This window comes from Podarcis tiliguerta (genome assembly GCF_965153285.1).
Source record: "Podarcis tiliguerta genome assembly, chromosome: 3".
NCBI classification, from domain to species: Eukaryota; Metazoa; Chordata; class Lepidosauria; order Squamata; family Lacertidae; genus Podarcis; species Podarcis tiliguerta.
The window spans coordinates 62,251,562-62,274,286 of record NC_139536.1 but is presented as its reverse complement, the minus strand read 5'-3'; the positions used below and the strand labels follow the sequence as shown (position 1 = coordinate 62,274,286).

At 42.7% G+C, this 22,725-nt stretch overlaps 1 protein-coding gene and 1 long non-coding RNA gene across 20 annotated transcripts in view; one reads left to right on the top strand and one right to left on the bottom strand.

Annotated features, from left to right (window-relative positions):
- EPB41L2 (erythrocyte membrane protein band 4.1 like 2) overlaps positions 1-16,838 on the bottom strand; it is a 77,042-nt gene extending 60,204 nt beyond the window's left edge. For 5 of the 19 annotated variants that reach the window (XM_083434818.1, XM_083434811.1, XM_083434813.1 and 2 more), the window contains exon 1: positions 16,514-16,651. Coding sequence is in view for 3 of the 19 variants with exons in the window: in XM_083434810.1 (XP_083290936.1) it covers position 16,418 (1 nt within the window). In the remaining 16 variants the exon portion in view is untranslated. Of the gene's footprint in view, positions 1-16,417; positions 16,438-16,513 lie in introns of those variants that run through there. The other 14 variants (XM_083434826.1, XM_083434824.1, XM_083434829.1 and 11 more) reach the window with 8 other exon arrangements.
- Positions 16,839-16,934: 96 nt separating this feature from the next.
- Positions 16,935-21,175, top strand: LOC310675077. The gene is made up of 3 exons (XR_014509926.1): positions 16,935-17,142; positions 19,474-19,586; positions 21,086-21,175. It is a non-coding gene; the product is annotated as an uncharacterized lncRNA (long non-coding RNA).
- The last annotated feature ends 1,550 nt before the right edge of the window (positions 21,176-22,725 follow it).

The window sequence follows — 22,725 nt, the reverse complement described above, 5'->3', positions numbered from 1 at the left end:
TGACAGACAAATGAGACTTAATTTTTAGATGTTCCTCAGTAAATGTTATGGTGTCCAGAATTTACTACATTTGTTAACTGCCCTTCGAGGTAATTTGCATCTCATGCTTATTTAACATACACACTCGCAGCTTTACATGCGTCTCCAAAAAATAATTTAAAATGACGCAAAAATGATGAACACAGGGGAAACGGGGGCAGGAAACCAGGAAAAAACCAGCCAGTAATCCCAGCAGCCTTCATGAGTGGGTGGAGAAGAGGCACTTGGAGACGGTGATCAGAGGCCAGAGAGACTTGCAGATGGTTTGAAGAGACAACAGCATTCTGTTGCAAAAACGCTGGAAGCAGGTACCCATCTCTGCTGCTCCTCCCCACTATACAGCCATCTTTTTCTTTGTACCTTCAGCAAGAAGCTATGGGGCTGAAATTGGAAATATGTATGCCTTTGCTCAACTTCAATAACACAACGAAACTGGGAGCGTACCTTTTTCCAATTGCAGATTGGCCTATGTGTCTGAAAGGCAGAAAGAATAAGCTTTCTGCATTTTGGAAAGGAACGCACAGTGCTCTTTACAATAATGAATTAGTAGTTCCTCAGGATTTTTTAAAGGGTTATGAGTACACAATGCACAGTTTTATCCCTTTAACCAGGGTGGATTTTTCCTAGTTGCCTGGAAGCATTTCTTTCTTGCCACAGTTGGCAAGACAAGCAGTAGATTCTAATCCTTGTGGGGGGCTTTATGTAAAGTGGGGGACAGGGTATGGAAAAAACAATAAATAATCCGCTATGACAGAAGGTACAGAAGCAAGCAAGAATGAAGTGAGAAGGTTTAATGGTGTTTTTCTTTTCATTTAAGGATTTGCATGTTAAAAATGCAGATGACTTCCATAATATTGTTAAATTCTGAATATTACTTTCTCAGCTGAATTTACTATAGCAACAAGTATGCTATGTGTATTTAGCTGCTGCATCATCAATTGAAAATTGAATCGTTTATGATACAAAACAAGAGGGTATACTGACTAAAATGGTGATGCTGAAAGACAGCTTCTCTGTATATTGTAATGGGTTCGAGATGATTTTATGCATGGGCAGGCAAACTAAGGCCCGGGGGCTGGATCCGACCCAATCGCCTTCTAAATCTGGCCTGCAAACGGTCCGGGAATCAGCGTATTTTTACATGAGTAGAATGTGTCCTTTTATTTAAAATGCATCTCTGAGTTATTTGTGGGGCATAGGAATTCATTCATTATTTTTTTCCAAAATATAGTCTGGCCCCCCACATGGTCTGAGGAACAGTGGACCAGCCCCCTGCTGAAAATGTTTGCTGACCCCTGTTTTTTGCAACGTATTCAGTACTGGACTTTTTATTTAGTATGCTCTCCACTTATCTTAAAGCATAAAAAATGTTAATAGCCATATATGAACTGCAATGGAGGTAGATCTAGTATGTCCATCGTTTCTGCCTCCCTTACATGTTTACTGAATTCCCGAAAAGGACTACATTCAATCATATATCTAGGTTTCTTAAATGATGTAACAACCTGTGAACCGCCCTGAGACCCCCAGGCATAGGGCGGTATATAAATTCTATAAATAATAAATAATAATAACCCACATCACATATTTGTTCTGTTCAGATGCACCACTATCTCATGGCTTCATGCTTCATGGACAAATCTCAGATCCATGAATTTCCTCCTTCTCTTATGAAATGCAATCTTCTTTCTCCATCCCTGCTTTGTTATGTGAACTGGCAAATGACGAATTACATTTGCCCTGTAGATCAGTGCAGCAAATAATCCAAAATTTGCAGGGCAAGCCCAAATGATACTTTGCCAGTTAGAGTATACTGTAATGACAAAACTGGAAAGAAGGGACCAAGTGCAGAAACTTAAAGCTCATTCCAGGTTCATTCATGTAGAATGAAACAAGTTTGATATTACAGCCGTCACTGCCACAATAGTAGTGTGTCAATCATAGTCAGAACTATCAGAACTGTTTCAATCAAACTTATGTAAACTATAAATTCCTGCCTCCAGAGAAAATAAGTTCTGTTATAACACAAGTGGGGGGCAACAGGTTTTGTTTGGTCTTGGTAGCCAAAAAAAAGTATGTGGTCACCTGGATCTTACTATTCCCTTAAGGTAGAGTCCTGTTCCTGTGCTCCAAAGCTCAGTATAAAGTCAAGGATAATCCCTGCTCCTTTACCCAGACTGGGTCTGGGAGGGGAGATATTGCTCACATACAGATTGCAAAGAAGAATTTATTTGTAGTTCTTCTGCCAACAAGTCTTAGGAAGCCTGCCCTTAAACAAAAGATCAAGTCTGACCCACTAATTAAATTCATATGGACTTTAATCACAACGTGCAAGATTCTATATCAGTTCCCCATAAAAGCCACAGGAGTGCCTTTTGCAGCTCCCAACATCAAACTAAAAACTCAGTTTTTGAATCCTTCCAGATCTAATGTGCCACAAAGCCACATATTTCCTTTTCAGGGAATATCTGTGGATATAAAGCAGACATCTACATTTTCATTCATCACAGCAAGTGTAATCAGCACCCAGACTTCCTCACACCTTTGAATTGGCAGAGGTGGATGAAAATCATGCCAACAGCTGCCCTGTGATCTCCAATTCTAAGGATGAGAGGAAGTCTAAGGGTTGCTTATGTGCATGGGATCTGCCTCGGCCTGAAGGAGTGTCTCCACCCCCATCGTTCTGCCCAGACACTGAGGTCCAGCTCCGAGGGTCTTCTGGTGGTTCCCTCACTGTGAGAAGTGAGGTTACAGGGAACCAGGCAGAGGGCCTTCTCGGTAGTGGTGCCCGCCCTGGGGAATGCCCTCCCATCAGATATCAAGGAAATAAACAACTATTCGACTTTTAGAAGACATCTGAAGGTAGCCCTGTTTAGGGAAGTTTTTATTGTTTGAAGTTTCACTCTGTTTTTAATGTTCTGTTGAAAGCCGCCCAGAGTGGCTGGAGAAACCCAGCCAGATGGGCGGGGTATAAATAAATTATTATTATTATTTCCTCCCAGCAGTCAAACTATTAAGCAATCTGGCTTCCTTCCTTTGAGTGGTGACCATGTAACTTCCTTGGTTGCTTGGAAGTGAGACACATTTAGGAAGACTACATCTTCTTGTTTTTGAGGCTGAAAGAATTTGAAGCTAATCTTGGGCATGACACTACTACCCAGTTCCTCAGTTCTCTTGTATTATACAGAATATAAAGGCAGCATGAATTAAGTCATATTATTAAACAGAAGATTAATTCCAGGACAGCTGTTACCTATGGTCACATTCTAAAATCCTAGGGTTACAGAACTCAAAAGAATAATCAGCATTGTAGCTTGATGGAATCTGAACAGATAATCCATTCTGAAAACACAGTAACAGAAAGAACAGACCAAATAAAAACCCACACTACAAAAATACTGGAGCAGCGGTTTATTCTTCTCTAACTGATCAGGAGCAAAGCAATAACAATTTATTTGCAACATTCAGAAAAAAAGAGATAAATAGATTTATAGATCTAGGTAAAAATAAACAAGTTGCTACTACCCAGCAAAACTTTGCTACTGTATTGTTAATAATTAGCATATTGCTTGATTGCCCTTTTCCATAGTCAAAGAGATGCAAGCTAACGCATGACGTCTGGAAAAATTGCACAGGATGAAACAGTTTGGCTATTACTACTTAAAGATATCTGCAGAAATGAGGATGAGGAATGCCATGATGTCTGATGGTACAACTAGAGGAGCATACAGGTCTGTTTCAGGTATCATTCAAAAGGTTGCATTCAGACACATTAAACCAGTTTAGTGCTATGTAAATAAGCCTCAAGCCCTCACAAAACTCCTTTTCCATTTGCTCCCCATCAATAGTTTTATTTAATTAATAATTTGTTACATTAGAGTGATACACTGAAGTTCACATTTATATACATTTACAATAACTTTAGAATAAATACAAAGCGTCATATGATTGTACATGGACTTGACATTTGTTATTCCAAAATATTAGGAAAACAGTCAAATAGTTTTACGGAAAAGTTTTCTGATTATTTAGTAAACAGGAGTGGGAAATATTTGTACCCCGAAGCACAGCAAACAGACACATTTCCTCCTCTCGCCATAGCCCCATCAGTACGCAAGGATGAGGAGGTGAAGCTTCCCTTCCTAACGCATTCTTTCTTCTCCCCTCTTACTGGCACTAGGAACAGCTAAGAACGATTTGATTGTAAAAAGGTCAGGGAGTTGCTTTTCTATAGTACATATAAGCAAGACAACTTAGAATCCAATGACAAAGCAGCTCTCTTCCTACAGAGAATTTCAGAGTAAGACCTTGTGACTAATGAGGAATCCAAGCAATTTACAGACTTGCTCTTTAATTTTAAATTTAGAAACTGCTGATCTCTTGGTACATTATGTCAAGTCATAACCACCACATGAGGAATGGTTAGAAACTACACTTGAGATTCTGAATATTAATTGTCTTTATTGTAAAGCTTTGCTTTGCTTTACAATACAGTAGGTACCTTGGGTTACAGTACTCTTCAGGTTACAGAGGCTCTGCTAACCCAGAAATAGGTACCTCAAGTACCTCAACTTTGCTTCAGATGAGATCATCCTGAAGCAAAGTTGAGGTACTTGAGGTACTATTTCTGGGTTAGCAGAGTCTGTAACCTGAAGCGTATGTAACCCAAGGTACTACTGTATTGAGGAAGGAGAGTAAGTCTTTAGAAAATGTCCCTCTCCTTCCACAATACCATGAAATCTAGAATCTAGATAGTCATTGATCAATAGTAATGCCTTGCTTATGTGTGACAGGACAGGAATTTAAGCAAAAGTAACATTTTTTTAAATCAGACAACCTAGAGTTGCAATGGGAACGCTTAATTGAAGAAGGTATAGCATTTTAGCTATGAAGTACTGAAGATTGAGCTAATTTTTAAAATATATATATAAAATGTATATCCCACCATTTCTCCCAAAAAAACACAGCATGGGGCTCCTCAAAACTACCTGGTTATCCATACTTGCTTGCACAAAGCTTACATGGAGGTTAAACTATGGACAGTCTTTACTGAAAAATCATATTTTGTTTGGGGGCAGTAATATGACAATGAGCATTCATCCTAATTTGTATACAAGGTGCTTGTATATCATAGACTCATAGAGTTGGAAAGGACCCAAGGGTCATCTAGTCCAACCTCCTACAATGCAAGAATCTCAGCTAAAGCAACCATGACAGATAGATGAATCTTTCCACTAATCATTTGCTCACCCTACACTTTTCAGTGCATTACCCTGTTACTTTCCTAATTGCAAGAAGTCAAAATTTTAAAGTGGACTGGTTGTGCGAGAATGATAGAAAAGAAAAATGTAGCTGGCTGCTGCAGGAGGGTTGCAGCAGGAGGACAAAAGCTTGTAAAAAATTCTGCAGGCAAGTAATTTTTATAAACCTACCCACAAGGCCGTTTTACTGACTTGCAGTTTGGCTGCATCTTCCTAACGTTACTACTATCAATAGAAAAGCCTCAAGTGAAGGCTGAGAGTCAGACTTTAGAGCCAAACAAATATATTTCTCAAAAACAGTGCTAAAGTAATGTGAAATCCAAACAAAAGTCTAGGAGACAAAATCCAACATAGGAAAACAGGCTGTAAATGAGAATTCTTCAAGTAGACTATTGATATAAAGCATATTACCTGCTTGGCTAGTATGGTGTGACAGATTTCATTTTAAGTTCTTATGCTGCCTTCATAGAGCTCCTAAAGAAGCTTGAGTATTTCGAAGTATATTTTGTACACAAGACTAGCTTTCTACCGCTTACAAAATTTTAAATCAAAAACATAAGAGTTTAAGATGAGCCTGCTGAATCAGTCCAATGGTCTGTCCAGCACCCTGTTCTCACAGTGGCCAACAAGATGCTTGTGGAAAGACTGCAAGCTGCCCCACCTGCAAATCCCAGCAACTGGTACTTGAGACATGACGCCTCAAACAGTGGATACAGAATATAGCACTAATCAATGACTACTAGCCACAATGGCTAGGTCCAGGGGTCAGCAAACTTTTTTATTAGGTGTCCAGTCCACTGTCCCTCAGACCATGTGGGGGGCCGGACTATATTTTGAAAAATATAAATACCATGGAAGCCGGTCCTGCAGCTGCCTGAGGACCTGGAGGAGGAACACACTCTGCACGTGCTCAGGAGCCCACTCACTGGCATTGTTGATGAGCAGCAGCTGGTTCATCGGCCCGTCCCCAGCGGCACGCACCATGCACTGTGGCCCGTCATCCAAGGTCAGGTCGGCAGGCAGGCCGCAGATCGCCCTCCAACTGCTCCAGCGTGGCCGTCGAGCACGTCACCACCAGCAGTGCCAAGCCGGGCGCCATGCTGAAGCCCCACAACGCGCCTGTCACATTGCCCATAGTGCGCCCCACACCCGCCGCCCGCCTGCCTCTCCATCCATAGCTGCGCCGGGTTTACCTCAGCACGAGGGCGGTGAGGAACTTCCTGCAGCCAATCCGAAGTAGTGCCAGCGTCGCAGAAGTCAGTCTCCGCACAGCGAGGTGTCCACGGCTTCTTTTCAAATAACGCTGTGCCAGCTTAGCTCAATGAGGGGACTGACCGAGCTGGCGGCAGGGTCTGTGGGCCGGATTTACGAGCCTGGTGGGCCGCAGCCGGTCCCTGGACCATAGTTTGCCGACCCCTGGCTAGGTCAAAAGTTTAAATTATGTTTCAATTGTAGCTTAAAATGAACTTAAGTATGCTCCAGTATTTTCAGAAGCAGTATTAAGGGGTGATACGAGGTCGTTTGACCACATGTCCATGTTTTCTTATGTCTTCCCCAAGTAAAGTTCCAGTCCTTGGATTTTTGCTCTGCTGAGCTGCTGTTTTTAATAGCTCTTTGTCCAGTATCTGTCCAAAGCAGCACTGAACACCCTTTGGCCTTTCAGATCATATTGTTGGATTCCAACTCTCATTAGCCCCTATTAGCATGGCCATTGATCAATGACATAGCACAGCTACATGTGGAGGGCCACAGATTTCCTACCCTTGATCCAAGAGAAGCAAAAGTGACCACAGTGTTAGCAATTCCATCAACAAAATACGAACATGTCCCCATGAGTTCTGAAAGGAGTGAAGGTGTTTTAAGTAAAAGTGGTTAACTCCTGATTTAACTCCAGCATTTTGCCTTTATGGAGGAAGAGGCTCAGCACACCATACAGATTAACATCCATAGTATTTTCAACACTGGGCTCCCGCAAAATGAAACCATACATTGGTAGTAACTCTAAAGCTCTCAAATATAATACAGTATCTTAGCCATTTTCAAGACTTTTCCATGCATTTTATATTATATACCACCTTTGAAATGAGATGAACCAAAACTGTTTCCATCTAAGAATCAAGCATTTTTCTCCTCAAATATTTAGAACACAATCTCTTGCAAACCTATGGGAAAATATATCACTCCTGCGATTCAAAATCTTGCAATGTATCCTTATTTTTGCATATCAAAATGCAAATTGATCAGTAAGTTGTTTATTTAGATGCACTCAGACTTGCACTTACACTGTCCAACATGCATTGTTACTTCCAACACTTACTGAACAGTAAAAAAAATCACGATGCATTTACATTTCTCAAGTGTTTGAGAAAAAACTACTTACGCAAGTAAAAGGAAACGAAAAAACTATTGACAGGAAACAAGAGAACAGTATACTGATCATACAGCACTATGCTGACAACTGTCTGATGCTGCAGTTTAGATAACACATGAAGAGTCAAAAGGTTGGATTGCAAACCCAGTGCTTTGTTTCCTGAAGCAACATGCTTTATCCTTGCATTCAGAGTCTATCTGCTTCACAGCCATGGGGGGCGGGGTTTAAAATTACACTCTCCGTTTATCACAATGGTATATACAGAATGGGAAAGGATCATGCAAAAACTTGTAGTATAGCATATATACCTACTAGATTTGGAGTTGAGAGACCAAAGTTCAGGTTCCCTACACAAACATGAATCACACTGGGTGACATTAGTCTACTCACTCTCAACCTAATCCACCCCAGGTGGTGGTTGTTTTTTTAAGCTACCTAAAACAGTGTTCAGTGGAACTTGCTCCGGAATAAGTATGAATATGGCTGCAGCCTAAGTTACAACAAGTACACTCTTAGCAGATCCCCCCCCCCCTTTCTGAAGAGAACACATGTTAAATAAAATTACTGTACTAAGGTGATTTAGATGTTATCATATCTACTGAAACTATTTTATTACATTTACATTACATCACATTTACTCTGCTACAAACAACTTCAACAAAGCACAGAACCTAAATACCCATATTCCTTACTACTTGCTATTTTAGAAATCTAAAAAAAAAAAAAAAAACCACCAAAAACTTCTAAACTGCCACTTGACTTAACTGCAAAAGACAAGGAGTGCTGAGAAAGTAAGGGTTGGGTGAGAATTCATTTAATAATGATTTTTTCTTTCAAGCTGTTTCTCATACATATCAGGAGGTACACACAAATCTCTTATAGCATTCTTTCATTCACTACTAATTTATAAAGAAAATATTAAAACAATTCCAAACAGTGATATATAAAACTGCTACATATATAATTTTACATGGTATGTGAGTTGCAGGGCAATTTTATATATACCCCAATTTCCAGCAAAACCACCTAATGCCTGCACCACTAGGAGGTCTGATCCAGCTACGCAACTTGAAGTCTTAAAGTGAGGACCATTTAGTACAGATTAACTAAAATTGATTGCAATCGGTGGGCATCTACCCCCAAAGTAGATCCTGAAAAACTGAAATCAGTCTGCTAGTGTGAGGCACTCTAAAAGTATTGACTTTACTAATGCTGCATTAGCCAAAACACAAAGAAAAAAGACTACCCCCGCATAAACAGCAAAGTCATTTTAATACTGCTCCCTAAGCACAAAGCTTTCAATAGGAAGATAGTACCATTGAAGTCTACAAAACATAAACTACTTTAAACATTACCTGGAGCACATGAAAACATAAAGGTAAAAAATCACAAGCACAGAAGCTTTTTTCTCTTCCCAAAGCTCATGAGAAATATCCAGAGAGACGATAATAACACCAAGTCATGCAAAAATATGAAGTGGCTTTTATTAAAAGGATTTATTTAAGGGTAAAACAAACTATTGTGACTAAATTTCCACAGTAGCGAAACAGAAAACAATGGGTGTGCCACATTTTTTAACTATAAGAGAAGCATTTCTTAATATTCCATATGCAAACTTTGAGACTTCCTAACAAACGCATATAGACTCAGATTGTATATTCATCTGTCACTTTAACAAATTTAAATCAGTTTTACTAAATTTTTTTCGCAAAGCAGCAAAACAGAAAAAATGCCAAAGCATCCCTTCATTCTACTCAGTATCTAACGCAAAAGATCTGCAGAGAAAAAATAACTCATTTTTATTAAATAACGTATTTTCAACACTGAAATATGAGTTTTCCCCCTATTAAATAGCAAAGCAGCATTTTCATTTGAAACAGTAATCCAAATGGTAGAGATTCATCGAATCATAGAGTTGGAATGAACCCAATGCAATGCAAGAATAACAGCTAAACAGTCCCCAAGAGACGACCATCCAGCTGTTTAAAAACTTCCCGCTTCCAAGGCAGTCTGTTCCACTGTCAAATAGCTCTGTCAGAAATTTCCTAATGTTTAGTAAGAAACTCCTTTCTTGTAATTTGAATCTATTGGTTTGGGTGCTACCCTCTGGATCAGCAGAAAACAAGCCTGCTCCATTTTCCATGTGACAGCACTTCATATATTTGAAGACTGATAACCTAGCAGTTCAAAAGCATGTCGAAGTGCAAGTAGATAAATAGGTACCGCTCCGGCGGGAAGGCAAACGGTGTTTCCGTGCACTGCTCTGGTTTCGCCAGAAGCAGCTTAGTCATGCTGGTTTAGCCGGAAAAACTGTCTGCGGACAAATGCCGGCTCCCTCAGCCAGTAAAGCGAGATGAGCACCACAACCCCAGAGTCGTTCGCGACTGGACTTAACTGTCAGGGGTCCTTTACCTTTAACATATCACCTCTATCTTCTCTTCCCTAGGCTAAGCCCACCCAGCTCCCTTAACTGTTCCTCATAAAGCTTGGTTTCCAGACCCTTACTCATCTTGGCTGCCCTCTTCTGCACACATTCTAGCTTGTTGATATCCTTTTTAAGTTGTGGTGCTCAGAGCTGGACACAGTACTCCAGGTGGGGTCCAACCAAGGCAGATTAGATTGGTACTATTACTTTCCTGGATATGGCCACTGTGCTTTTGCTGCTGCATCCTAGAATTGAATTAGCCTTTCCCCCCCCCCCCGCTGCACAACGCTGTAGCCTCATGTTAGGCTTATGGTCTACTAAGAGCCTTAGATCCTTTTCACATGTACTGTGTTAAGCCAGGTGTCTCCTATCCTATATTTGTGCATCTGATTATTCCTGCCTAAGTGCAGAACCTTACGCTTGTCCCAGGAGATATGATTAAGTATTCACTTTAAACAAACTGAAGTACAACAAAGCTACTTAACTGAAAAAAAAAATATTTATTACAATGCGGGCCTCAAGTAGAAAGATATTTCAAGTCTCTTTGTTTTTTAAGGAGTGGGGGAAACTACATCGCACTGCAGTCTAAATCATTGTCGTTCTGATATTTCTGTGTTCAAATACCATCTGAGCATGTAATGCACAAGAAGTTAATGTTTTAGGCTTCAAAGAAATCACAGCCTAAATTACAGCTAGAAATTTAGTGCCTCTGAAACTGAGCCACTAGGTCACATTCAATTGGTCACATTCCAGAAGCACTACACTGCCACGTATGCAGCATGTCTTATGTTCAATAACTCTTATTGTAAACAGAGTCAGCAGCTGGATAATTTTATAGTAAATTAGATGCTTCATGGCACTTGTTGCCTAGGGAATGTGCTTAAATATAAAGACTGTAAATAGATTTATTTTATTATGCATGGAAACCATGGGTATGTCAGAATTAGACATACTAATAAATGGCTTTTTTTAAAAAAAAACCTCAATGACCCATAATCCAATAAACACATTGAAACTGTTTCACTTTTAGTAAATGTAGTGGGGGTGTTTGAATTTGCAAAAGGGCACAGGAACAACTTCAAAAAAGAGAAACAAAAATTGTGCTATGAAAAGAAATAATGACAAAACTTCCTAGTTTTTCCTGGGATGTGCTGGCTTTAAAATCTGTTTTTGCTCATGGTTTTGCTAAACAAGAGAACAATCTTAAGAATTCAGTGACTGACACAGAAATTTACAGGAGCTAAATCTCAAAGTATAGTCCAAAGTGAGTGACTCTGGACTCCCCTCTTCCAGGTTATCCACGTGTGAATGTGCACACTCTCCCTACTTTGAGGCAATGTCTTTTTTGCTTAAAAAAAAGTGTTTAGGGGTACAGTGGTACCTCAGGTTAAGTACTTAATTCGTTCTGGAGGTGCGTTCTTAACCTGAAACTGTTCTTAACCTGAAGCACCACTTTAGCTAATGGGGCCTCCTGCTGGCGCAGCGCCACTGGAGCACAATTTCTGTTCTCTTCCTGAAGCAAAGTTCCTAACCTGAAGCACTATTTCTGGGTTAGCGGAGTCTGTTACCTGAAGAGCATGTAACCTGAAGCATATGTAACCCGAGGTACCACTGTACTCTCATTTTCCTACTCATATTGAAAAGCTGTCCTTTAATGAGGCCAAACTTAGATTCACAAAATGTTTAGGGGTATGCGGACCCCTAGAAAAAAGCAATGCTTTGAGGTATGTGCAAAGCACAGAACTTGGGGAAAGGGGGAGTAGTAACGTTTATGGTGGTTCATTTGTGACCTAGCAGTCCCATTTGTTTATTTATGTACTTCTTGGCCCACATTTTTACATTAAACATCTTTGAAGATGTTTACCATAGAACTTTAATACCATAGAAGTTAGTTCAAAGTCACAATCAGAAACTCAATTTCCTTTCTATGATATATATTAACACACAATTTATCATTAGCACATGGGCGCGCACACACATGTACTACTCTTATGAATGCAGTCAATAACTTTTAAAATAATTAGGGACATAATTGTAAAACTGTCATTCTCTGAACTACACATCCCTTTTTCTGTTCCACATATTCTCTGGTCACACTAGTTTTGCAGGTTTCTACAGTGCTCCAAGATATACCTGAAAAAGGGCAAAACAGCTCCTAGCAATGCTGCATTGCATGTGTACATTTTGGTACGACTGTCATGACCATCCACTGAATAATGCCCCTGACAATTAACAACTTTTCCAGACCCACCCAAAGAAATTTTGGAAATGTTTATGCTAAGACTTCGACGTTTTTTTCCAGTGCATACCAATTCATTCCAGAAGATATTACCTACACTGATCAAACTCAAAAACTGCAAAGTGAAAACACACAGAATGAACAAGACCAAGCAAAGGCAAATATAGTTTATTCTGTACTTTTTTAATGTGTGAGCAATAAGACCATGGACACAACACAACTACCATTACCCAGAAATGCATGGTGACTAATGATCAATAGAACTAGGCCAGGCCAATGCCTGGATGAATGACCAGATGGGAACAACATGTAAGCTGCCTTGCGTTCCATGACAGAAGGGAGGTGGTATACATGTGTAAATGAAATGAAATGAAATGAAAAAACTAAAATAATATAATATGGCACAGTAACTGAAGTGTAGTATTGCTGACACTAGGAAGCTAGGGAAACAGGCTATCTCCTATCAAGCCTTATCTATATTGATTTATAAGAGAACTTAATTTTTCAAGATCAGAAAATGTAGCTTAATTTCTGGCAGGGAAAGCCAATGTGGTATACAGTATTCAGGTTTGTGCCTTACAACACCCTTCATCCATGAGCATGGGAATGCTGGCTGGGAGTGGTGGAAGTTGTAGTACAAAATTATTTGGAGAGCCCGATTTATGGTATCCATCTTTAAACACATAATGCCTATATACATAATGCCTATATACTAGGCACCCACAACAGAAACTTCAGGCTCTTATAAGCAAGAGTGACTATTCCACAGAGCATGAACCAGCAGATAAATGTGGGGTAGAAAACTGGGATGGAAAGGGGGTGGGACACTAGTTCTGTCCATGGTTCTCACAAGCCCACCTTCTGAAATGAAATACCATTCGCTCCTCCTGGGCAAAAGCCTCACCTCTTAACTGCAGTGCACTTTGCCCACAGAAATTCTTTAAAATCATCTTTTCTACAGTCCCCTCTCACAGCCCACCCAACTCCTTCCATGGAGTTGACTGGAATAGCAGACTTCATATGCCTGTCAAATATCTAAAGCACCAGCACTGTGATGTCTAGCAGTCATCTCTATCCCACTTCTCACCTTCTAGCTGGAAATGAGTGTTAGTCACCTCCAGCATCCTTGTCTAAGTCCCTCCTTCCTTAGTCTAGCTGTTAATCATTATCAACACAAGCAAACTGCATAAAAAGTGATATTATGCCCACATACATTCTTCCTTGCCTTCCCACCAACTTCAGAGGTTACCCAGGGCAAAGATGACCATTAGAATAAGTTTTGCTATGTTAGGTTTTCCTAATACAGTATAGGATTAGATACAAAAATATTATTTAGTGTTTTCCTTTTGATTTCACCTACTTACAGTTCCTCCTCCGGCTTTTAATAAACACACTGCTCAATTTGATTTCTGTACTGCTTCCCAAACACACCCAAAGGCTGTTAGTTACACACACACACCATTGCTTGAACCACTTGAGCTACACTACTGGGCTAAACTGCATGAGAAACTAGGAGAGGGATCAAATAGAAATGTCAAGCAGCAGACTTTAACTAGCAGTTTTCTACTCCCAGTAGACTTCATAAGTCAGTGGGAATCACTCAGCTTCTGATCTAGGTAATAAGCAGGTGATGGCAAGAAAGAGAACAGTGCAGTCCTTGCCAGTAGGTTACATTCATTTTCCCACCATCCTCTCTAGAAGGTGGCACTAGCCTCTTTAGAACTGCCTCACTTTCGTTGTCAAGCTCCAAACAAAGCTTCTTACTTACAGATCATACTATCCAGATCACCAGCAAAGCAACAAGTTTAACAAATCCACATGCAACTTTTATCTCAGACTCTTTATCCAAAACTACCCCTCACAAGTTGGAGCATCCTAGCCTCAAAGACCTAACAAAACAAAACATCAAAATCACATCCATATTTTTTAGCTTATCATGACCAATATTTTTTTAAGAGAGAATATGGCTATGCTATGCTAGGCAGACTTAAGACTAGTGGAAATGAATTATTTCCATAGTTGCCATATCATATTCTAAAAAGCACATGGGCGCTTGAGTTATGGTGATCAGAAGTTAATAGTATTTTCTAAACAGCCTTTTAGCATTTCCAATTTGTGGGAGATGAAGTGGACTTCTTCCTCAAATGTACAACAGAGAAGACTTTACCACTCCACCTCTAGAATCAGATGGAAACTTACTATTACTTAATGGAATGGTATTGTTTACATGAACAAGTATTGTCACAGCCCTATTGTAAAAGCCCTATTACAGCTTTTGGATTTGTCATAATGGGCCAACACAATATGTGTATGTGTGTTTTGAGGAATACCAAATTTAGCCATCCAGCAATCTTAAAACTGAAGGAGGTGTGAAGAGTGTTTCTACCATATAAAGATAATACTTGGGGGGGCATAGACCCCAACTCCACCCTATTTTGCTTCAGGTGGTCAATGAGCATACTCAGCAAACCTTAAGATTAGAGCATGCAGAGTGTATAACATAGGGAGTGCAATGCCTGTCTGCTGTCTTTAGAACAGCTTTGAGTAACCATGACATTTGTGGTGTTTTCAAAAGGGAATGGGGGTAAACGGGCTTCAATGCAGGCATGTCTAAAGTCCGTTTCGGTTTAATCCAGCCCCTGTAGCAGTTTATTTCCTGGGGTAAAAAACTCAACAACTTTGGTTGGCCCTCACTTCATTAAATCTGGCCCTCTTTGAAAAAAGTTTGGACACCACTGCTTTAATGCAACCCATTTGCAACCTACCACATTCTAATCTAATTAAGTCTGCATAATACCTCCTGCGTCCATTTTAAGCTTTTTCATCATGTCCACTTTCCCCACCCCACCTCGCTACTTCGCTTCACATCCAGTTTGCTCTGAATAACATTTCTCAGTATACCAAAATCAGTACGCTGTGACTTTTTGGTTGGTGCCGATAAAGCTATCACCCATTGGCAAGAGCTTTATTTCTTCCCACTAAATGGGCCAGGGCTCCCCGCCCACAATCACCGCAAACACGGGAGACGAGGCTACACATAAACACACGGCGTTACGACGCAGGTCACAACAGTCCCGGCGGCCTGCAGGGGGCTTCCAGGACAGCGAATACGTCGGGACGCTCGGCCAGGAATCGGCATCCCAGAGCCTGGCGCTCATTCCCGCCCCCACGCGGATCACATTCCCGCGTCGTGGCGCGCGCGTGGGAGGGGATGTAAACGAGGGAAATTTGAACAAAAGGTGGGGACTGACGGCTTCCCGGGGGAGGGGGGCGGCTCAGCTGAACCCTCGGCAGGAAGGAGGAGAAAGCCGCTGCTGGGATTAAAAACCTGCGGAGGGAAAGAGGGCTTCCCTCTCCCGCCCCGCACACACCCAAACCCCGCTAGGCAGGATGCCACACGCTGCACACACCCCACGCCTTGGAGAGGGGCAGGAACACGCGGTGCAGCGCCGTCTCCCTGCTCTGCTTTTGCATCCTCCTCCCTCCTCAGCGCCACAGTCCCTTCCCCTCGCGCTGAGGGAGGGCAGCGGATTTCCCGAGGAGGAAGGCGGCGGCGGCAGCCCCGGCGGACGTGCATCTTCGCCTCAGAGCTGCTCTTCCCCCCACCCGCGCTATCGTCGTCTTCGCCGCCGCCTCTCCTCCCTACCGGGGCTGCAGGCAGAGGCGGCTTGAACCCCCCCCCCCCAAAAAAAATTCCCCTCCCACCTACTCAAGCCGCGAGGCGACTCCAGCTGGAGCCCCACATCACCAGGGGCTGAGAGGAGGCGGCGGAGCGGGAAGAGCAGGAACCCGCGCCGTCGTCGCCGCCTCCCTGCCGGCCCCCCCCCCCCCCGGGGAGCAACTCCGCCGGAACTGAAAACCAAACGGCGGCCGGGAGAAGGGCGGCTCGGGGGTGGGGGGCAGAGCAAAAGCCGGGCCGAGTGTCTATGAGGAGAAAACGGGGGAAGGGGGACCCAGCTCCGTCAAGAGAGCGGCTGCTGCGCTTCGCCTACTTCCCCCTCAGGCTCACTCCGCGTCCCTTTCGCTCGCTCGCAGCCGAGGAGAGGAAGGGAAGCGGCGGCTCACTCCCAGCGCCGCCTCACTCGCTCTCGGTTACGACAGCGAAGCCCGCCAAAAACAACCCAGCGCTGCTACGTCCCGCACCAACTTTGCCGGCGGCGCCTGTAGGGCTTTCCTACCTCCTCGGCGGGCTTCCTCCTCCTCCTCCTGCCTCTCGCTTCCCTGTCTGGCCGCTGCGCCACCGCCTCCCTCAGCCTCATTCGAAATTGAAATTCCCTGGCCAAGGCCGTCAGCGCGGCTCCAGCCCCCCTCCCCGCGTCCCGGCCTCCGCCTGCAGCCCCGCCCCCGGTTTTGACTCTCGGCCAATCGCAGGCTCCAGAACGACGGCCAGCCCCACCTATTCCCTCTTGGGTGTTGTGTTTCCCCCACCCTCTCGCGCTCTGCCCATCAATCGGCGGCCTCTGTTTCTCTTGCTCAGCCACCCTCCCTCCGTCCCGCTCTTTCTAGCCACGCCCACAATGGTCTTCAGGCGGCTTGTAATTCCGAGCTACCCCGCCTTCGCGCTCCTTCGTTCGCGGTCCCCCCCTTTTTTTGCTGTTGCATAGACGAGGCTGGCCCAGGAAAAGAAATGAAAAGAAAAAAACAACTGTTCGAGCTGACATGGGCAGGGATTGGTTTGGTGCATGTGAAATCAGTGCGTTTTTAGCGGCGCTAGAAATACGTTTCGCATTAAAGCAAAGCCGCAGACGGAGATTTGGATGGAAGTAAAAGGCTTCTTGTGTCGTTTATGTGATCCATCATGTTACAGGTTAAGGATTTCTTGCTTGCCTGGCATTTTGAAGGAGCTGCCTTTTGTTGACCTGCAGTTTTTATTCTTTTATGATCGCTACTGTTCACTTTTTGGTTTTATAATGATTTGTGTTTTGCTTTTATTGTGGTTATTGTACATCTCTCTGAGGTCTGTTTGCTGGACTTTTATGTAAGCCTGCAATCTTAGACATATTTAAGGCTAATTAAATTTAGTAGAGCTTCTGAGTGAACAGCAGTGCCTAGGATTTCAGGCTGGAATCCAGTCCTAGATGATGACAAACAATCAGCAGTGCTGTGGTTGAGCAAGGGATGTTTAAGATTCTATTTTAATAGAGTGTTGTTTTATATAACATTAGCAGCCCAAACATTCATCATGCAAGTCATCACGTATTCACGTCAATCAAAAATATGGAAGGATAGCTTTAGGCTAAAAGAAACAATCATGACAGCTTTTAGAGCTGGTGGGCTTCATTGGTGACTTCCAGAATCCCAACCAGGAGGTCAGGGAATAATGAAATACAATTTACGTAATATTAACTGTTTTTAAGCACTACATTCTATACAAAGGTGGTAATATTTCAGACAGCCCCTGCCTTCCAATTCACATTCTAAATCAGATGAGTGTTATGGGAAAGGGAAGGGAGATTAAAAACAGGATGTGATATGCTAAGTCCAAAAGAGCAGATACCAGCTAGGAAAAGCTTGAGAAAAGTTCTATCTGGGAAGCAGGAATGCAACTTTTAACAATTCTTCGTCCTCTGGACTCGCTATCACCAGTTTGCTTTCCCTTCACTTTTGCCGTTACAGAGCACTTTATAGTTGTAGAATTCACACTGCAGACAGTGGAAGCTTCAAGAACAGTTTATCCTCTGGCTGATAATCAGGAACAGGTTGTCTTTCCCCATATTTCTGTGTAGTTTCAAGACCCTCAGAACCTTGTTCACATTTCACTTTGTCTTTACCTACTCCATGAAATATGACCATACCTTGCCTTAAAGGTAAAGGGACCCCTGAATGTTTGGTCCAGTCGCGGACGACTCTGGGGTTGCGGCGCTCATCTCACTTTACTGGCCAAGGGAGCCGGTGTTTGTCCACAGACCGTTTTTCCAGGTCATGTGGCCAGCATGACTAAGCCGCTTCTGGCGAAACCAGAGCAGCACACGGAAACGCCGTTTACCTTCCCTCGGGAGCAATACCTATTTTTCTACTTGCACTTTGATGTGCTTTCGAACTTCTTTACCTTTCTTGTCAGCAAACACCTTTGCTGAACCAAGTTAATGGTTCAGCTGTAACTAGATTAGGGCACACTGCTTAATGCCAATTTACTTCTCTGAGATTATAACCTCAGCAAAACATGAAAACTGAGCTTATCTTTTTCACCTGGAGCAATGTTTTGTTCTGTCATCATTTCACTAATGGGCAGGCTGATCCTAGGAAAAAGATGGCTGGGCTAATAGGATTCTCATGCTGTTGGTTCCTGTAGGGAACCATCAGTAGCCTCAAGGAACTGTTCGGACAGCACTGCCCCTTTTAAGGAAATGCAGAAGATTTAGAAGATAAAGTATTTATTCACGTAGCACATAGTTAAACTATGAAACCAGCTCCCACAGGAGGCAGTGACGGCCACCAACTTGGATGGCTTTAAAAAAGAGGATTGGAAACATGAATGGAGGATAAGGCTATCCATGGTTGCTAGCCATGATGGATATGCTATGCCTTCATGGTTGGAGGCAGGTACATTCCAAGGAACAGCCCATAGTATTGCCCAACGGTCTCCCGTGGCCAAGGAGATCAACAAATGATGTCTATAGGTACAGGCTCTGGAGCATCACCCAGACAGGGGCTCCAGTCTTCTGGTAGATAAAGCAGAAGAAACCTATAAGCAGCCCCTGTTTGCCAGGGAAATGTCAGATGCGGAATGGGAAGAAAGAACTGCAGTTCTACTCGCAAGCAGTGCCAAAAGAACATAAGAAGAGCCCTACTGGATCTGACTACAGGTACATGCATATGTGCTGACCAGCCCATGAGAAGCCCACAAGCGGAGCCTGAGTGCAACAACCTTCCATTTCATCTTACCCATGGCTGATGGGATATCATGGTGTACCCTCCAAAGCTACATGTTGTTTCTCACAGTTGGCCTTGAAACTGAATTAAGTGCTGTGCTCTGAACATTAATCCTACTTTGAGCACAACTGTGTCTTTTGAACTGAAGAATAGTAAAGTGATTACTTCTGAATGGGCCTCCTACAGTAATACTTGGCACAGTTTGCACTTGTGGTTGTGTCAACACAGCCTATGTGTTTTGTCTCCACATTTCTGTTTTCCCCAGAGCTTGAAGAAGCTCAGGAAAAATGGCAGGAATGTTCTACAGCTCTGGCCCTGATTGTCTCCAGAAGCAGCAGAAGCAGCTCTTTCTCCTTCAGTGATCATGAACTTTTGAAGGTATGAAAGGAGAAAAGTCCCACCCTGATCTTTTCCTCTTATAGCTGCTTTGCTGCGCTGCGCTGCTGCAGCTGCTGATGTTTTTAACAGCATCAGCCTGAGCAAGTTTAATTGGCGTAGGGTTATAAACAACTGGAGCTGGGGGACCCTTCTTTCAATTAAATCTCCCAAGCATAGTGACAAAAGCAAGATGTTTTTCCTGGATTAGGCAAGGCCAGAAAGAAAAGGAAGCATCTTTACAATTCTCTTCCCTCTCTTTCTTCAACCAACTGTCCTCTTTAACAGCGTGCAAAGAGTCCTGGGCTTCAACTGTGCCTTCTACATCCATCAGCCAATTTTTACTCCCTTTCCTTGTGTTTTTTAGGCTGTTTGGCTAGGCTGCGACTGTGACCCCTGGCTTATGTAAAGGGGGAAAAGAACCACAGCAGAAAAGTAAACAGTCTAGCTGTCAGCGTTGTTGGTTTAAATGACAATGCTGTCTCCATTCTCTTCCACGGGTCTCATTTATGCTTCAAAAATGAGGAATTTATGAGCTGTAAAGGGAGTTTCTGGTGAATGCTCTTTCCTCACAACGCACACCACAAGAAAACATTTAAGCTGTAGCTCTATGAAATTGTTATCTGGACACATTTTGTTTGAATCCAGTGTGACTTTGTTTTTGAGTTTTCAGGGTGGACAAAATGGGAATAATAATTCCAAACGTCCTTGAGCTATGAAATTCTATTATTTTTTGAAGCTATTGGGTTTTTAATTGATTTTTTAAAAAAATCCAACGGTGATATTCAACTAAATGGAGGGTAAAAAGTAAAGGTAAAGGGACCCCTGACCATTAGGTCCAGTCGTGACCGACTCTGGGATTGCGGCGCTCATCTCGCTTTATTGGCCGAGGGAGCCGGCATACAGCTTCCGGGTCATGTGGCCAGCATGACTAAGCCGCTTCAGGCAAACCAGAGCTGCGCAAGGAAATGCCGTTTACCTTCCCGATGGAGTCGTACCTATTTATCTACTTGCACTTTGATGTGCTTTCAAACTGCTAGGTTGGCAGGAGCAGGGACCGAGCAACGGGAGCTCACCCCATCGCGGGGATTCGAACCGCCAACCTTCTGATCAGCAAGTCCTAGGCTCTGTGGTTTAACCAACAGCGCCACCCGTGTCCCTAAAATGGAGAGTAGACCCACTGAAATTAATGAACGTCACTATCTTTGATTCATTAATTTCAATAGGTATACTATGAGTAAAACTTTGTTGAATACAGCCCTATATTTATACCTCTGGGTTTTGTTTTAAATGTTCTTAAGCAGCTGGATTGTATGCCGTGCTTTATCCTTCACCAAACTAGTACCCTTCCAACATTTTGGACTACCAATTCCCGTCAGCTTCCATCCAGCAACAACCTATTTAATGGTTCCGAACATGGTAGGGCAAGCTGTCTGCTTATACAGCGAAAGGTGTGCTTCCCTTTCACAAGATCAGATTCCTTATTTTGTTTCTTATACTAGGTCAAGCAACCTCTGCCTGGGCTTAGATAGGCAATGGCATCAGAGAACTGATGCTCTCCATTAACCAACCATACAGGCTGGAGATATGAAGGGTGGGCAGACAAGTACTATTTTATCAGACGAATGCAAGATCCTCAGTGTGTCTTTTCCCAGATTTTCATCTGGATCATGACCCCTCTCTGTGTGCTGGCAATCCACACCCACTCTTAAATAAATAAATCCAGCTGCAGTTGCATGCTACATGTTTAGCATTACACACATTTTGTCCCTCCCTCTCCTTTTGAGCATCTGCCTCTCTTACTATGCCATGGTGACCCGTACTCTTGCACCCTGGGCTTCACCAGCCAGGGGCTGACAGCCCATCAACTATAGCTGAGCAAGGTGAATTACTTCTTGATACGGAGTCTAGCCCAGCCGTTCCCATGGCTCCCAGCTTCAATTTGCCTCTATTGTCATATACGGTTCTATCTCAGCCATGCAACCTACTCTTCCGTTTTTCTCTCAGGCCTCGGAAAACTTTTGGGCAACCCTGGGTCAAATGTAACTGTCTTTATGGGACTCCTTCCCATTTCCACACAGCTAATTATTATTAATAGCTGTACTCATATTATGACAGCAACAAATGAGCATTTGCAGCTATTAAGCATTGCTCATGGCAGTGTTGGATGCTAGTAAATTGTGCACGAGAAGTTCAAGGTGCTGTTTTGACTTGTAAAGCCTGCGTAAGTGGTTTTTAAAACGGGTCATATGATACAGTGCTTTCTCCTAGCAAAGCTTAAAAGAGCCGATTTGTGGAGAGAGGGTTTTTTCTTAAAAGAGAAACAGATGGCAGGGTGTCTTGATGTTAGAAATTCCATCCTATTCTTACCCATGTATTGAAGTCCAAGTTGTTAACCGTCATAATATTCCACAGGATTTGAGGGAGTGTGTGGAAATCAAAGGCATTTTAAAAGGAAAATTTTTTTCCATTTTTGTCCTGTTTTGAGAGTTTGCTTTTTTTTTCTTTTACACACACCCAGAATAGTCACCAAATCAAATTGCAATAAAATGGTGGACCACCACTTAAAGCAGTTCTGTCAACAAGGCTCATAAAACAATACCACAAAATAAAAATTAACAATTAAATACAGTGGTACCTTGGGTTACATACGCTTCAGGTTACATACGCTTCAGGTTACAGACTCCGCTAACCCAGAAATAGTACCTCGGGTTAAGAACTTTGCTTCAGGATGAGAACAGAAATCATGCTCTGGCGGCACACACCTAACACTTAAAGAGGTTTCATGATTCTGTAACTGCACATATTATTCTGAGCAGCTTGTATGACGGAAAGTACAGCACAAGCTTAGAAGCTGCTTGTCCTTCGGTGCCTGCATTAACACCATTATCTGCTTCCCAATCAATGCTGCGCACATTAGCTTGGCTTAGGGGTCTGTTTACACTGCTACATATTTAAATAACTTCACTAAATCAGCCTGGAATGACTGGGTCAGTTGCTGTGAAGAACGATGGCTGATATTTTATATGTAAGGCAGCTCGCCTCGCTTTAAGAAGAGAAGTGCAAAACCGGGAGCATATGTCAAACCAGGGGGCTCACAGCTGCTTTTTCTTCAGAGTTAAAGAGGCCAGTTTAAGCATGC